Below are 17,916 nucleotides of genomic sequence, written 5' to 3'. Positions count from 1 at the left end.
GGCAAGTCTTCTCTGCTTAAGTTTGGTTGCTGACTTTTGCCACCACTTTGTCAGTTTGAATCATCTTTGCAGAAAGAAATATAGAAAACAGAAATGTTTTTTGGCTGGGCAAGCAACAGCAGGATGGAAGCGAGAGAAGATAGTGAGCTCTCTGCTGTTGATTTGTTCCTATGTACTTTTTTTGTTCTGGAGCGGGTAGTAGAAACAAAAAAATCCGTAGAAACTCTTCTGATTGGAAAAATATTCTGAAAGGATTTTCTCATCTAACTCCTGACCACTGTTGTTAAAAAAGCATCTTATAGATTACAATTCCCCACCTAGAAAGCTACAGAGAACTTATTTGTTCACATCGAGCAGCAGAATCATTGTTTCTTTCTTCTTTTTATTTTAAATTTATTGAGGTGGGGCACCTGGATGGCTCAGTCAGTTAAGCATCCGACTTTGGCTGAGGTCATGATCTCATGGTTGGGTTCGTGAGTTCGAGCCACAGGCTCTGTGCTGACAGCTCAGAGCCTGGAGCCTGCTTCATATTCTGTGTCTCCCTCTCTCTGCCCCTCCTCCATTCATGCTCCATCTTTCTCTCTCCCTCTCTCTGTCTCTCTCTCTCTCTCAAAAATAAATAAACATTAAAAATTTTTTAATAAAATTCGTTGAGGTATAGTTGACATACAATATTATGAGTTTTAAGGTATACAACATAGTGATTCTACATTTGTGTATGTTGAAAAATAGTCACACTATAAGCCCAGTTAACCATCTGTCATGTTACAAAGCTAATACAATGTTATTGACTATATTCCCCATGCTGTACATTACATCCCCATGACTTACTTACTTTATAACTGGGAGTCTGTGCTTCTTAATCCCCCTCTCACATTTTGCCCATCCCTCAACCCTCCTTTCTTCTAGCAACCACCAATCTGTTCTCTGTATCAGTGAATCCAGGTTTTGTTTTGTTTGTTTTGTTTATTAGATTCCACATGAAGTGCAAAAATCATGAAGTATTTGTCTTTGAATTCAGTTTGCTAATATTTGGTTTGAGGATTTTTGCATCTATGTTCATCAAGAATACTGGCCTGTAATTTTCTTTTTTTGTGGTGTCCTAGTGTGGTTTTGGTATCAGAATGATGCTGTCTTCATAAAATGAATTTGGAAGATTTCCCTCATCTTCAATTTTTTGGAAGAGTACGGCAAGGATAGGTATTAAATCTTTGTTAAGTAGAATTCACTAGTGAAGCTGTCTTGTGCTGGACTTTTGTTTGTTAGGAGGTTTTTGATTGCTGATTCAATCGCTTTTACTAGTAATCAGTCTCTTCAGATATCTTAGTCTTAAAAGTTTATAAATTTCTAGGAATCTATCCATTACTTCTAGGTTGTTGGCATTTAATTTGTTCATAATAGTCTCTTTTGACCCTTTGTGGTATCAGTTGTAACTTCTCCTTCATTTCTGATTTTATTTACTTGATCCCTCTTTTTATCTTGATCAATCTGGCTAAAGGCTTGTCAATTTTGTTCATCTTTTCAAAGAACCAGTTCTTAGTTTCATTGATCTTTTCTATTATTATTTTAGTCTCTATTTCATTTATTTCCACTCTGATCTTTATTATTTCTGTCCTTCCACTAACTTTGGGCTTCATGTGTTTTCCTTATTCTAGTTCCTTTAGGTGCAAAGTTAAATTATTTATTTGAGATTTCTCTTGTGTCTTTTTTTTAATGTTTATTTGTTTTTGAGAGAGAGAGAGAGAGAGAGAGAGAGGGAGAGAGAGAGAGAGAAAGAGAGTATGCACAAGTGGGTGAGAAGCAGAGAGAAAGGAAGAGAATCCCAAGCAGGTTCTTCACTGTCAGCACATAGCCCAATACCAGGCTCCATCTCACAAACCTTGAGCTCATGAGCCGAGCTGAAATCAAGAGCCAGACACTTAATCTACTGAGCCACCCAGGCTCTCCCTCTTGTGTCTTTAGGTAAATGCTATGAACTTTTCTCTCGGAACTGTTTTTGCTGCATCTTCTAGATTTTGGTAGGTTTTCTTTTGTCTCTAGGTTTCTTTTTAATTTATCATGTTGTTCTATCTCTTTATATCTATCGTTTTTACAGTATTCTTCTTATAATTGATTTTTAGTTTCATATCATTGTGGTCAGAAAAGATGCTTGATATGATTCAATCTTCTTGAATTTATTGAGACTTGTTTTGTGACCTAATATGTGATCTATTCTGGGGAATGTTCCACATGCACTTGAGAAGAATATGTATCCTGTTGCTTTTGGATGGAATGATTTATAAATATGTTAAGTCCATCTGGTCTAATATATCATTTAAGGCCTATGTTTCCTTATTGATTTTCTATCTGGATGATCCATCCATTGATAGAAGTTGATTGTTAAAATACCCTACATATTGTATTGCTTTCAGTTTCTGCCTTTAGGTCTGGTAGTATTTGCTTTACATATTTAGGTGCTCCAATGTCAGTTGCATATGTATTTACACCTGTTTTATCTTCTTATTGGAGTGACCCCTTTTATCATTAGGTAATGCTCTCCTTCTGCCTCTTTTATTATAGTCTGTTTTAAAGTCTATTTTGTCTAATATAAGTATAGCTACCCCAACTTTAATTTTGTTTCCATTTGAATGAAACGTCATTTTCTATCCTTTCACTGTCAGTCTGTGTGTCCTTATATCTGGAGTCTCTTATAGGCAGTATATAAATGTGTCTTTTTTAAAAATCCATTCACCCCCTCTATGTCTTTTAATCGGAGAATTTAGTCCATTTACATTTGAAATCATTACTGATAGGTATGTGCTTATTGCTATTTTGTTTGTTGTTTTCTGGCTACTTTTGTAGTTCTCTCTTTTTTCCCTGGTGGCTGGATGACTTTCTTTAATGTTTTATTTAGATTCCTTTCTTATTTTCTTTTTTATATTTACTATAAGTTTTTGCTTTGTGCTCACATATAACAGCCTATTGATACAACAGTCTATTTTTAAGTCGGTAGCAACTTAAATTTGTACACATTCCAAAACTCTACACTTTTACTCCCTTGACAATTTATATTTTTGATGTCACATTTTATATCTTTTTATTGGATGTGCCATCTTTTATTGTATGTAGTTTTAGTTAATTTTACTACTTTTGTCTTCTGACCTCTTTAAGTAGATTTATAAGTGATGAGCTTACTACCTTTTCTATATATTTACCTTTTCCAGTGAAATTTTCACTTTGATATGTTTTCTTGTTATTAACTTTGCCTTGTTTTTCAGCTTAAAGAAGTCCCTTTAATATTTCTAAGGCTAGTTTGGTAGTAGCTAATTCCTTTAGCTTTTGCTTGTCTAAAAAACTCCTTATCTCTTCTTCAAATCTGAATAATAATCTTTCCAGGTAGCATATTTTTGGTTGCAAGTTTTTTTTTTTTGCTTTCAGCACTTTGAATATATTGTGCCACTCCCTTCTGACCTGAAAAGCTTCTGTTGAGAAATCTGCTAACAGCCTTATAGAATTTCGTTGTATGAAACAGTTTTTCTCTTGATGCTTTTAAGATTCTCTCTTTAAGTTTTGACAGTTTAATTATAGTATGACTTGGAATTATAATTCTCTTGGCTTCCTGGTCCTGGATGTCTGTTTCCCTCCCCAGGTGAAGAAGTTTTCAGACAATATTTCTTTAAATAAGCTTTCTGCCCCTTTCTCTCTCTCTTCTTCTGGGACCCCTACAATGGGAATGCGATTCTGCCTGATGTCGCCCAGAGGTCCCTTAAATTATCTTCATTTATTGTTTTTCTTTTTGCCTCTCATTCTGGATGAGTCTATTGCTTTATCTTCTATGTTGCTGATCCATTCTTCTACTTTATCTAGTCTGCTGTTGACCCCCCTCCACCACCCCCAGCATATTTTTCAGTTCAGGCATTGTATTCTTCAGCTCTGTGACTTCTGTTTGGTACTTTCTTATATTTTCTATCTCTTTGTTAAAGTTCTTACTATGTTCATCCATTCTTCTCCCGAGTTCAGTGAGCATCTTTAATAACCATTACTTTCAATTCTTTATGAGGTATATTACTTATCTCTGTATCATTGAGGTCTTTTTCTGAAGTTTTGTTTTGTTTCATTTAGAACACATTTCTGTTTCCCTATTTTGTTTGACTCTCTGTGTTTCTATGTATCTGACAAAACAGCTACTTCTTTCAGTCTTTATCCTTCTTATTCAAACTTTCCCTAGCTTTTGGGTTTCTTGAACCTTTGTAATTGTCTAGACTGCCCAATATATTCTTGATATAGCCCCTAGTTGAGGGTGTGCTAAGACTTTTCAGTGATCCAAGAAGAAGAATCTCATTTAGCACCTGGTTTCAGGCTGATGGGAGCCAGACCCTCAGGCAGCAGCTTTTAAAGTCTGCAAATATATACAGTCCTCTGGGACTGCATTTATAATACCTGTTGGCCTTTAGACCAGGAGATCTGGAGGTGTCCCTGGGTGAGTTGCAATTGGGACTCCAGAAAAACTTATAAGCTCCTTTCTGGGAAGTCTCATCAAACTGAGCTATCTATAGTCAAGGGAGTACGCAAGGATGATGTATCCTTGCTTATGTTCCCTAGGAACACCTCCTAGACCTCTAGATGTGTGGGAAACTGGAAGCCTGTCCAGCGGGCTGAAGCTCCAGGCTAAGTAAATAGGTCTTTTTCATAGGAAGATTGGACTTGTGTTTCAGTCAGCTGTGTACCTCCCTGGGGGTGGTGGCCTGTCAAGAGGTGTCTTTCTGATTGTTACAGTTCCATGGAGTTCTGGAATGCCAGTCCTCTTGGCCACCAGGGTCGGGTGATCAAGGGATGTCCCCTGTGTAGATTACACATGGCCTCTGGCTTTAACAAGGCATCTGAAGAGTGTACTAGGCAGGGTATGCCTGCTAGCTTCAGAAAGGCAGCAAGAAAATGTCTTGTTTATGCATGCCTGCAGGCTTCAATGATGCAGCAAGAGAGAACCCTGTCAGTGCAGGCACTAGCTTTAGGCTGAGAGCGGAAAGATGTCATAACTGCTTGTACTTGTCCATGCCAGCCAGGGAACAGGGAAGAGTTACAACTACCTGTGCTCTCCAGTTTTAGCAAGTGCTATAACTGCTTACCCCAAACTGTCCCAGCAATGCCATGATGACATTTCCAAGCTCACCTGCTTGTGCTAGCAGGCTGTGTGAAGAGTATAACGATGGCATCTGTTAATGCTTCTGTCTCCAAGGAGGATCTCAACTGTCCTCCACTCCTCCAGCCAATGACCTCAAATCAGCAAATGATTCTCCTTCACATATAATCTAGGTATTTTTCAAACTGCTGTTTATTCACTTGGTCGTGGCAAGAGCAAAACCACACATGAGCCTTCCAGGAGGGGAACATCAGTTTCCTATGGCACTCTGAGATCCCCAGACATCAGCCCCATTGGTGCTCCAAACCAGACATTCTGAGGACTCATCATTCTGGTGCACATCTCAAGGGCTAGGGTGCCCAATGTGGGACACCAGCCCTTTGCTCCTTTGGGATATGTGCCTATCTGGTGAGATCCCTCACCATTGTATGTTGCTGCACTGGGGGTGGGATTTTTACAAGATTGTTTCTCTGCCTCTCCTACCATTCTCAATGTGGTCCTTTTACCCTTTGTTGTGGAGAAGAGTTCATCTAGTTTTCAGATCTTTTCCATATGAAATGATCCATATGTAGGTGTAGACTTGGGAGTCTATGGGAGGAGGCCAGTTCAGGACATTGCTACACTGCCATATTGGACCCTGCTCAATCATTGTTTCTTTCTGTTACAATAGATTATCTTTTTTTCTCAGAGGTAGAAAGGAAATTTTCATTTATTCCCAAATATTTTGTATTAGATTTTATTTAATGATTCTCAATAATGACACTGTTGGTCCATCATCCATGGTGAATGATAGCATAGTAGTGATTAATTCCTTTTGAAGATATTTTACTATTGCCTGTGTTCCCCTGATAGTAAATAAGCAATGAGGCAATTCAAAGAGAGGAAAGAAAGTATAGGAACCCAATAATAATTTAAAGTAATTGAAACAGTAGAAATGAGAATCCATTTCAAACATAAGTACCAATATGCCAACATTTACACTTGAAAAGTAAAATCCTTCTTACACAAACACACAAAATTTTATGGTGACACATGCAAACAAAAATTGATTCCTCCATGTTTTATTCCTGGTTATAAATAAAATAAAGCAAAACAAATGAATCATCTGTTTCAGATTGTCTGCCCCACATCCCAGGATCCCCAGATACGCCCAGTTTCCAATATCTCCCAGTCACTACACTCAGAATTGTATGGGACATTCAAAACACACAAATTTGCGTTTTCATGGACAGAGAAAAGGTCTGTGGATTTTAGAGACATGTCTGAAAATGGATGTGTGTTTGATGTAGGGGATAGGTGGATAAACTCACCAGTGACAAAAGGCAATAAGAAGGAAATTAAAAGGCTGTGGAGAGGACACATTAATACAACAGTAGATACTCAAGAGAAATAAAACATTATAGACATGAGTTATGATAAATAAAGATATCTCAAAGCTAGGTTGGGAAAGAGGGACAAGGAAGGGACAACTATATTCATGTCTAGAAAGGAATGTGCCAGAATTGTGGTGTCCTGTACAGAGTAGCGAATTGGAAGATGAGGAAGAAGAGGATGCCATCCTATTTCTATCCCTTCATCTTGGTCTTTGCTAGCTTTATTTCCCTCAGCTGTAACCCAAAAACTAATAATAATCCCAGGAAGCTCCAAAGCTAACATTTTGGAATTCAGGTGTCTTTTCTGACAAATTTGCTGATAAATTTATTGTAAAACTGGATTAAAAATTTTACTCAAGGACACATCATTTATTGAAATCTATTTCAGTTAGTATACCTAAGAACTGAGATGATTTCTGTCCTGTACAAGGAGAAATAGAGGCTCAAAATGCCCAAAGAAATTTTTCGTGGATTTTCAAATCTTTCTGGTACAGTCTGCTAACTTCTTGAGAAAAATGGTGTTTTGGGTCTATTTTTAAATCATTAAGGTCTATCGGCTTCCTTTTACTAGTGCCCTTACTTTCTGTGGCTGTTTTATTTAATGGAAAATAAAACAATCCCAATGAGTATTTCAGCATCTGAACTGAGAAATGTAGGAAAACTTTCTCATGTTCTATAATTTTCCTTTTAAGAAAGGTAGCCAGAAATTCCTCTGATTTCTCCATCTCCTCTCTTCCTTCATAAGATTTTTTTTTCTTTTTGTCTTATTTCCTATTTCATTTTGAAAGTTGTTCATAAATGCAGTGATATCCCAAATGGGATTCCCACTCCCCAGGTAGTATACAAGACATCTAGTAGAATGCAGAAAATATAAACATATATTGTAATGTAGAAAGGAAATTAAAATTACTAATATTTAATAAACAAATTAATACTGGTCTCTCCCAAACACAATTTATCCCCTGTCCCCTAGCAGCTGGTTACATATTACCTAGGGTGAAAAAATTTTAAAAGGAAAATGGAAATTTCATGGTTTGAGGGGGATTGACAGAGGCACCCTAAATTCCTTCCTCTGAAAACATTATAGTTCGGTGTGCCTGCTCTAGGAGATTTATCTTTACTATACCAACGGTATTAGTGTTGCTGCCACAACAAACCACCACAAACTTAATTGTTTAAACAACACAAATTTATTACCTGACAGTTCTGCAGATCAGAAGTCCTTACATGGGCCTCACCAGGCTAGTCAAGATGTTAGCAGACTGGTTCTTTTCTGGAGGTGCTAGAGGAGAATTTGTTTCCTTGCTCAACTGGGTTTGTTGTGAGACTCCAATTCCCTGTGGTTACATGACTCTAATGCAGCCTTCTATTTTTCTTACTGATTGGCAGCTGATAGCAATTCCCAGCTTCTAGAAGCCAGACCATTTCTTGGCTCATGACCTTCTTCCTCTAGCTTTAAAGCCAGCAACAATAAGCAAGACTCTCACATGTCTTAAATCTCTTATCTCTCTTTTCCCATTGCATCTCTCTGACCCACTCTTCTGCCTTTCTTTTCCACTTTTTAAGAACTCATGTGATTAAATTGATCTGTCTGAATATTTCAGGATAATCTCCCCATTTTAAGGCCTTAACCTTAATCACATCTGCAGAGTCCCTCTTGCCATGTCAGATAACATATTCATTGTTTCTGAGGATTAGAGTCTGGGCATCTTTGGGGGACCATTACTGTGCCTATCATGCCATGAAATTACTTTGTGCCACAAAGAGATTCAACTCATACCTGCAGCATAATTAATAAATAATAAAAACTGAAAATAAGAATTCCTTTAGCTGTTTAAATGTTTGAAATGAAAGGTTTGGTCCATCGTTAAAAATATTTAACTGTTCCATTTTTCAAATTGCAGAAACAATTACTGATTGACATTAGGTAATTACTAAGCAAATTTCAATAAAGGCTTTGATATATTTGATAAATGGGGTTTAAATGCTAGTAAATGATTTAGTGAGTGCACCAACCATGCACAGCTGCCATTTACATTGACTAAGAATTGAGAATGAACTTAAAACCAGTTATCAAAATGAAGTAAATGTTTAAAACTTATGTCCACAGAAAACCTGTACATGGATGTTTAAAGCAGTTTTATTTATAATTGCCAAAACCTGAAAGCAACCAAGATGTCCTAAAGTAGGTGAAAGAATAACCTGTGGCATACCTAGACAAGGAATTATTCAGTGATAAAAAGAAATGAGCTATCAATCTATGAAAAGACATGAAGGAATTTTAAGTGCATATTACTAAGTGAAAGAAGCCAATTTAAAAAGGCTATATTCTGTTTGATTCCGACTATATGACATTCTGGAAAAGGCAAATCTATGGAAAGAGTAAAAAGATCAATGGTTGCCAGGAGTTGGGAGTAAGAGACGGATGAACAGGTGGAGTATACAGGATTTTTAGAGCGGTGGAAATACTCTATATGATACCATAATAATAGATACATAACATTTTACATTTGTTTAAATCCATAGAATGTACAACACCAAGAATAAATCCTAATGTAAGCTATGGGCCTTGGTGATTATGATGTATCAATGTAGGGTCATCATCTGTAATAAATATACCACTTTTTCTGGGGATATTGATAATGGAGGAGGCTATGCATGTGTGGGGGCAGGAGGAACATGGAAAATCTCTGTACCTTCTTTTCAATTTTTCTCTAAGACGTTTTGCTCTAAAAAAGTATTAAAAATAAAAAATGAAGTGAATCAGATTTTGAAATTGTTTTATGAAATATAAAATGAAGGTGTAATGAACACTACCACATTGTTGTCATCATAATTACATTATATCAAATGAGTGAAGAAAAGTTGTAAAGTAAAATCTGTTTTTAAATAAAATTGATTTCATCTTTATCTCATCTTTTAAAAGTATGCTTCTAAATGGGCATTACTAATGTAGCAGTAATTTATATAACAAATAAGTATATTGATCTAAGTAAATATCCTCAATAAATAAATAAATAAATAAATAAATACATACATACATACATATTTATAGTACATGTCCTAAATTTTTACTTATGAGTTATCAAATTGAAAATTATTATACTAATAAGTTCATACTAAATACATTTGGTGGCTACATTACAAGTCAAAACTACATAGAATAAATGCTTATCAATCTGATATCATCACTTTTGCAAAAATTTTACAGAACAGTTAATAAGATTTTGATTTGTCACCGTTTCAATTTGCCACTGAAAAATGTCATTAAAGAATGGTTATTAAGGATGCCCAGAATTTTTCCACTTTGGAAACATTCAACAAACATTTTAAAAATACCACTTTTTCTAATAGGTAACTGAATTTTAAACATAGAACTTTAAAAGTCACAGGAACATTTGACATATAATTTATACTTATTTAGAATGCAGGGAATTTTATTTGCTGGTTATCTTAACACATATTTCTTGCTGCTAAAACATCCAAAGAAAATTTTCCAATGCATTAGCAACAGCTAGAAAACCTCAGTTTTCTTGGTTTCTCCATGGTTGTTGTATAATGGACATTTTTTTGTGAGTAGAAAAACTAGTCACAAGCAAAATCGTAAATGTTTTTAGCACACGGGCAATGAGTTACAATAATGCTTATAATTTTACTTTTATTTGATAGAAAGTATTCTTCCATTCTCAAATCATGCTATATTTATTTATGTTTATTTGTGTGCATGTTTATGATTAGTTGACATACACAGCATTGTTCCCTTTAAAAATACAGGTGAAATAAGTCAGAGAGAGAAAGATAAATAGCATGATTCCACTTATATATGGAATCCAAAAAACAAAACAAAGAGACAAACCAAAAAACATACTCTTTTTAAAATTTATTTATTTAAATTCAAGTTAGTTACTGTGTAGTATTGGTTTTAGGAGTAGAACCCAGTGATTCATCACTTACATAAAATACCCAGTGCTCGTCCTAACAAGAGCCCTCCTTAATGCCCATCACCCATTTAGAGCATTCTCCCACCCACCTCTCCTCCAGCAACTCTCAGTTTGTTCTCTGTATTTAAGAGTCTCTTATGGTTTGCCTTCCTCTGTGCCAAAAAACAGAATCTTAAATACAGAGAACAAACTAGTGATTGCCAGAAGGGTGATGGATGAGGGGATAAGTGAAATAGATAAAGGGGATTAAGAAGTACAAACCTCCAGTTATAAAATAAAGACGTCACAGAGATGAAAAGTATAGCATAGGGAATACAGTCAATAAGATTGTAGTAATGTTGCGTGGTGATGGATGGTGACTACTTTTCATGGTGAGCACTGAGTAACGTATAGAATTGTTGAATATGTTGCACACATGAAACTAATATAACACTGTATGTCAATTATACTTCAATTAATCAATCAATCAATCAATAAACAAACAAATAAATAAATAAATGTTAAATCCATTCCACTTACCAAACTATTCCCTGAGCCCCAGAGCCAATAGGCTTTAAATTCTGGTAGCGCTTGAGAACTGTGAAGGTTGAGTCTCCCACTTCCACACTGTAGAATTGGTTGTCAACTTTGCTTTTGCTCATGTTGTAATGTTTGGCAATATATGACACATCCACTTGTTTATCGAAACCCTATGAAAAGAACAATAAAAATGTGAGACAAGCGAGCAACCAGAATGATCATGAGCTGTAGAAAAGCCTGTTCTTTTAATGATTACTAATTCATAGTCATCTATCATCATTATATAAACCTGCATTTCATATGCAAAATACGTATTAGTCTATGTAAAATAACCTGGAGTAAAAGAACTTAGAAAAAATACATTAAAAATATTTGTTTTTGGTATTAAAACTAATAATAATAAAATAATCTTAGATTAGGTCTACATAATCTTTTTTGAAATGTTTCATTAAAACCATTTAATTATTGGGCCGCCTGGGTAGCTCAGTCAGTTAAGCGTGGAACTTCCACTCAGGTCATGATCTCACTGTTCCTGAGTTCAAGTCCCGCATTGGGCACTGTGTTGACAGTTCAGAGCCTGGAACCTCCTTTAGATTCTGTGTCTCCCTCTCTCTCTGCCTCTCCCCCACTCACACTCTTTCTCTTTCTCCATCAAAAATAAAATAAGCATTAAAAAATTAAAAAAAAAACATTTAATTATCTATGAAGCAAACATCTACCAAACATATATTGGGCCCATATACTATGCTAGAAACTTCAGAGGTGATTCCTGATCATCCATTATAAGAGACGAGAAAGGATAGAAGATTGTATCTATATCCCTTTTCAAAAAGAAGTGAGATACAGAATAATGTGTAGTTTTAATTTTTTAATTAGGTAAACTTGAATTAAATGGTGTTGACTTCATTTGTTCTCAATAATGCCCAATATGTTATTATCCTCCATTAAACACTGAACAATTTTAGTCCAAATTAACAGTATTCTAAAATGACGCATGACATCTTTTTATTGTTTACAAGCTTAGATTTAAATATGTTGATTGTTGTATGTTTTGTTTATCTTTAAGACAAGTCCTACTATTTATTACATTTAGCAATGGAAGAATTTGTCCTTGTAATTTGAATTATAATTTGTGAATATAATATAAATATCCATTATCCATGACTATTGTTTACCCATAAATATTTTTTTACCATAAATAAATTTATATTGCATTTTGTGACATTAAATAATTTCAACTCTGTAGCTGGAGAGGGCCTTACAAAATATTGTCTAGACTATTTCTTGTGACACACACTGGTGGATGCCCACCCAATAGTCATGCCCTCTCCTTCTTGCTTGATTTTGTTCGGGTTTTGAGCACTCTCATATTCTGTAGCCTCCTCCCCATACCCAGAATTGGAAACAGAATAATTCTCTTTAGAGGTGACATTGACCCTTAGTGGTATTTGGGTGATTTGTGGGCATGTTTTCGTATACCATATGATAGAAAATGTGCCTTGTACTTGGTTGGCTTATTGAATAATGCTAGTTGTCCTGCAATGAGTGGGACATTCAGGAATAATTTCTTATACAATGAATAGTTTCTTACATACCTTAGACTTTTGAGCTATGCCAAAGGTTTAATTACTAAACAAACAAAACCAAAACCCTGCCTTTAATGTTCTGAGCCTAGAATCTAAACTAAAGGATCTTTGTATGGTTTTAACACACATTGACTTCTGAAAACCTGATTCTCACATAATTTGAAGGAAGATTTAGACCTCCTTTGTCTCTGAACCTCTGGTTGGTCATAATACCACTGTCCTTAGAGATTTTAAAATAAAAATTTCATTTCTAAATCTAAAAAAATTGAAATGTAAGTACAAACTAATTTGCCCCTGCATGCTCTTGGAAAGGGAGCCAGACGCTACAAGTAATGTAAAAGAGGAGACGACAGTGCAGACTGCATGGGCATGAGTGGCAAAACCTACGAATCTAGAACAATCTTATGCTAGCATCTTACAAGCCCAGACTCAAAGCAGAATGCAAGTCACAGGCACCCGCCTATGACTGCAAGACATATGGTGGCAGCATTCCAGTAGAAATGCACACAGACCTCAAAGAACAGAGTGGACTATAGATCAGGAATCCAGGTTGTTTAAACTGAAAATTGAAAATTCAGGTAATTTATGAATACAATAAGGAGAGGTCTGAAATTCAGGAGACAGTCCAGGAAGCATGGAACAGGAAATTAAACAAGACTATTAAAAATCAGGGCATTGTAAATTTATTCAAGGAGACAAAAATGGGATTTAGAATTTAAACAATGAGTGTGAAAAACAGCAAAAACCAGAACATTAATATTTAAGCAATCCTTGATGTTAACCACAGTATCAGGAACTTCTCTCCATACTACAGTCCATTTCTACTCTAGGCTTTTTGGGTATCTCAGCAGACTAACCACTATTAAGGTCTTTCCCCCCCCCCCCACTACCTGGCGATGAAAGGTAAAAAAATAACTGCTGCTAGACTAACAAATGAATTCATTTGTCAAGGTTAATTTGGGATGAAGGAAGTGCCTTAACTTCATTTGTGTGTTCTGGCCCTTTTTTACATCCTTTAATGTCCTCATTTCTGACCACCCACAAAATTCTCAGCACAAACTAGCTTCATCAAACCTACATTATCCATTTCTATATCCCCCACTTACTCTCTTCACTTCTGAAATGTCACTTGTTCCAACTACACTGCATATATATACTAATCTTAAGGAATATTTTATGTTCCAGATACTTGACTTAATGCTGTATCTTGGTACCACCCCACTCCTTCCGACTTGCCTATGGCTTTTCTAGCTCAGTTTTCAGACTAACCCTAAGAGATATTCTACTCAACATTTACAATCATTTAATCTAACAAATACTGATGATATACATATTATGTGCCAAATGCTGGGGTTGCCCTGGAAAAACAACAAAAAGAGAAGGTCTCTGTCTAGATGGAGGCAGTCAAGTAAGCAAGTAGTTAAAATATGGATGATATATTCTATAGTAGAATGAAGAAAAGGTGCTGGAAGCAAACAAGGAGTAGCAACTAATTGCTTGCATTCATTCATTTTCATTAATTCATTCATTTACTATGTATAATAAAAACAACTGCTAGATGCCAACCCACAGGTATAAATTGGTAATTCTTGAGAGGAAACATGATCAGTGTTTTCCCTGGACCTCCCTTCTAACTGGTTTTCAAATGTGAATGAGCACCTGAGGAGCTTGACCAAAGGCAAATCACTGTCATACCGCATTGGAGATTTGGATGTAGACCACCACATAAGTCCTGATAATCTGAGGATTAGATTGCCAGGCAATCCAGGTGGTTCTGACTTGAGGAACTTGAGATTTGAGAATCTGACTTTGAGAAAGACAGCATTACACCAGTCATTCTCAAAATATGCTTCCTGGAGCATCAGTATCAGCATCACCTAGAAACCTGTTAGAAATGCAAATGCTCACTCCCGCCTCACACCTATTGAATCAGAAACTCTGTGGTCAAGGCCCAACAATCTGTCTCATTAAGCCCTCGAAGTATTCTGACGCATGTTGAGAACCATACACTATAGTGGAAGGATCACCTGAAGACTTTGAATCCGAACTTATACTTCTGCCTGACATATTTGAAAAGTAAAATGAGATTTCTGCATCTGCGTCAGGGAACACATTTTGTGTATTTATGTATTGCCAAATTACATTGCTCCTGGCACACAAATGGGAAACCAGAGTCCTAATTATGACAAGGATTACCCCTCATCTCATGTTGAAATATTTGAAAGAACCTCACTGACCCAAACTCAAAGTCTCGGTATTAAGAAAGGTCAACAGTTGGCCAAGTGCTATAATGGACTATATCATTTCATCTCAGCAATTATTCACAGTCCTGAGAAGCACCCTGTCATTTTTCCCAGTGTATGTCTGTAACAGAACTTTTTATAGGATGGGGAAGCTATATATACTCTTGGCAGTTTGATAAAAATGGTTAAAACAATCACAGAGTGTATACCAGCAGCAAGATTTCAGTAAGAAGAGTATGATTCCCAATCAAAAAGTGACAAATAAAAGCTATCTAGTGCCTTGACACATTTTCTAAAATAAAAATTACTTCATGGTCTTTTTTCTCCATTTTAAGCATATAATTTCTCACAATGACATTGAAAATCATTTTTAATTAATTAATTAATTAATTAATTAATTTTTAATATGAAATTTATTGTCAAATTGGTTTCCATACAACACCCAGTGCTCATCCCAACAGGTGCCCTCCTCAATGCCCATCACCCACTTTCCCCTCCATCCCACTCCCCCATCAACCTTCAGTTTGTTCTCAGTTTTTAAGAGTCTCTTATGGTTTGCCTCCCTCCCTCTCTAAATTTTTTTTCCCTTACCCTCCCCATGGTCTTCTGTTAAGTTTCTCAGAATCCACATAAGAGTGAAAACATATGGTATCTGTCTTTCTCTGTATGACTTATTTCACTTAGCATAACACTCTCCAGTTCCATCCACATTGCTACAAAAGGCCATATTTCATTCTTTTTCATTGCCAAGTGGTATTCTATTGTGTGTATAAACCACAATTTCTTTATCCATTCATCAGTTGATGGACAATTTAGGCTCTTTCCATAATTTGGCTATTGTTGAAAGTGCTGCTATAAACATTGGGGTACAAGTGCCCTATGCATCAGCACTCCTTTATCCCTTGGGTAAATTCCTAGCAGTGCTATTGCTGGGTCATAGGGTAGATCTATTTTTAATTTTTTGAGGAACCTCCACAGTTTCCAGAGTGGCTGCACCAGTTTGCATTCCCACCAACAGTGCAAGAGGGTTCCTGTTTCTCCACATCCTCTCCAGCATCTATAGTCTCCTGATTTGTTCATTTTAGCCACTCTGGCGTGAGGTGATATCTCAGTGTGGTTTTGATTTCTATTTCCCTGATGATGAGTGACACTGAGCATCATTTCATGTGTCTGTTGGCCATCTGGATGTCTTCTTCAGAAAAGCGTCTATTCATGTCTTCTGCCCATTTCTTCATTGGATTATTTGTTTTTCGGGTGTGAAGTTTGGTGAGTTCTTTATAGATTTTGGATACTAGCCTTTTGTCTGATATGTCATTTGCAAATATCTTTTCCCATTCCATCAGTTGCCTTTTAGTTTTGTTAATTGTTTCCTTTGCAGTGCAGAAACTTTTTACCTTCATGAGGTCCCAATAGTTCATTTCTGCTTTTACTTCCCTTGCCTTTAGAGATGTGTCAAGTAAGAAATTACTGCGGCTGAGGTCAAAGAGGTTTTTTCCTGCTTTCTCTTCTAGGGTTTTGATGGTGTCCTGTCTCACATTCAGGTCCTTTATCCATTTTGAGTTTATTTTTGTGAATGGTGTAAGATAGTGGTCTAGTTTCATTCTTCTGCATGTTGCTGTCCAGTTCTCCCAGCACCATTTGCTAAAGAGAATGTCTTTAATCGATTGGATGTTCTTTCCTGCTTTGTCCAAGATTAGTTAGCCATACTTTTGTGGGTCCAATTCTGGGTACTCTATTCTATTCCATTGGTCTATGTGTCTGTTTGTGTGCCAATACCATGCTGTCTTGTTGATTATAGCTTTGTAGTAGAGGCTAAAGTCTGGGATTGTGATGCCTCCTGCTTTGGTCTTCTTCAATATTACTTTGAATATTCGGGGTCTTTTGTGGCTCCATACAAATTTTAGGATTGCCTTCTCTGGCTTCAAGAAGAATGCTGGTGCAATTTTGATTGGGATTGCATTGAATGTGTAGATTGTTTTGGGTAGTATTGACTTTTTTTTTATTTTTTTTTCAACGTTTTTATTTATTTTTTGGGACAGAGAGAGACAGAGCATGAACGGGGGAGGGGCAGAGAGAGAGGGAGACACAGAATCGGAAACAGGGTCCAGGCTCTGAGCCATCAGCCCAGAGCCTGACACAGGGCTCGAACTCCCGGACCGCGAGATCGTGACCTGGCTGAAGTCGGACGCTTAACCGACTGCGCCACCCAGGCGCCCCAGTATTGACTTTTATCAATATTTATTCTTCCAATCCATGAGCACAGAATGTTTTTCCATTTCTTTGTATCTTCTTCAATTACCTTCATAAGTTTTCTATAGTTTCCAGCATACAAATCTTTTACATCTTTGGTTAGGTTTATTCCTAGGTATTTTATGATTCTTGGTGCAATTGTGAATGGGATCAGTTTCTTTATTTGTCTCTCTGTTGCTTCATTATTAGTGTATAAGAATGTAACTGATTTCTGTACATTGATTTTGTATCCTGCGACATTGCTGAATTCATCTATCAGTTCTAGCAAACTTTTGGTGGAGTCTATTAGGTATTCCATGTATAATATCACGTCATCTGCAAAAAGTGAAAGCTTGACTTCATCTGCCAGTTTTGATGCCTTTGATTTCCTTTTGTTGTCTGATTGCTGATGCTAGAACTTCCAACACTATGTTAAACAACAGCGGTGAGAGTGGACATCCCTGTTGTGTTCCTGATCTCAGGGGGAAAGCTCTCAGTTTTTCCCCATTGAGGATGATATCAGCTGTGGGCTTTTCATAAATGGCTTTTATCATGTTTAAGTATTTTTCTTCTATCCCGACTTTCTCAGGGGTTTTTGTTAAGAAAGGCTGCTGAATTTTGTCAAGTGCTTTTTCTGCATCGATTCACAGGACCATATGGTTCTTATCTTTTCTTTTATTAATGTGATGTATCACATTGATTGATTTGTGAATGTTGAGCCAGCCCTGCAGCCCAGCAATGAATCCCACTTGATCATGGTGAATAATTCTTTTTATATGCTGTTGAATTCAATTTGCTAGTATCTTATTGAGAATTTTTGCATCCATATTCATCATGGATATTGGCCTCTTTTTTTAGTTCTCTTTTTTTGCTGGGTCTCTGTCTGGTTTGGGAATCAAAGTAATG

At 36.4% G+C, this 17,916-nt stretch overlaps 1 protein-coding gene across 9 annotated transcripts in view; it reads right to left on the bottom strand.

Annotated features, from left to right (window-relative positions):
• MAPK10 (mitogen-activated protein kinase 10) overlaps positions 1–17,916 on the bottom strand; it is a 556,698-nt gene that overhangs the window by 127,987 nt on the left and 410,795 nt on the right. For all 9 annotated transcript variants that reach the window (XM_045056136.1, XM_045056131.1, XM_045056133.1 and 6 more), the window contains one exon: positions 10,953–11,122. In XM_045056136.1, coding sequence (XP_044912071.1) covers positions 10,953–11,122 — 170 coding nt within the window. The remainder of the gene's footprint in view (positions 1–10,952; positions 11,123–17,916) is intronic.

This window comes from Felis catus, chromosome B1 (genome assembly GCF_018350175.1).
Source record: "Felis catus isolate Fca126 chromosome B1, F.catus_Fca126_mat1.0, whole genome shotgun sequence".
Taxonomy (NCBI): Eukaryota; Metazoa; Chordata; class Mammalia; order Carnivora; family Felidae; genus Felis; species Felis catus.
This window is presented reverse-complemented; position numbering and strand designations above follow the sequence as displayed.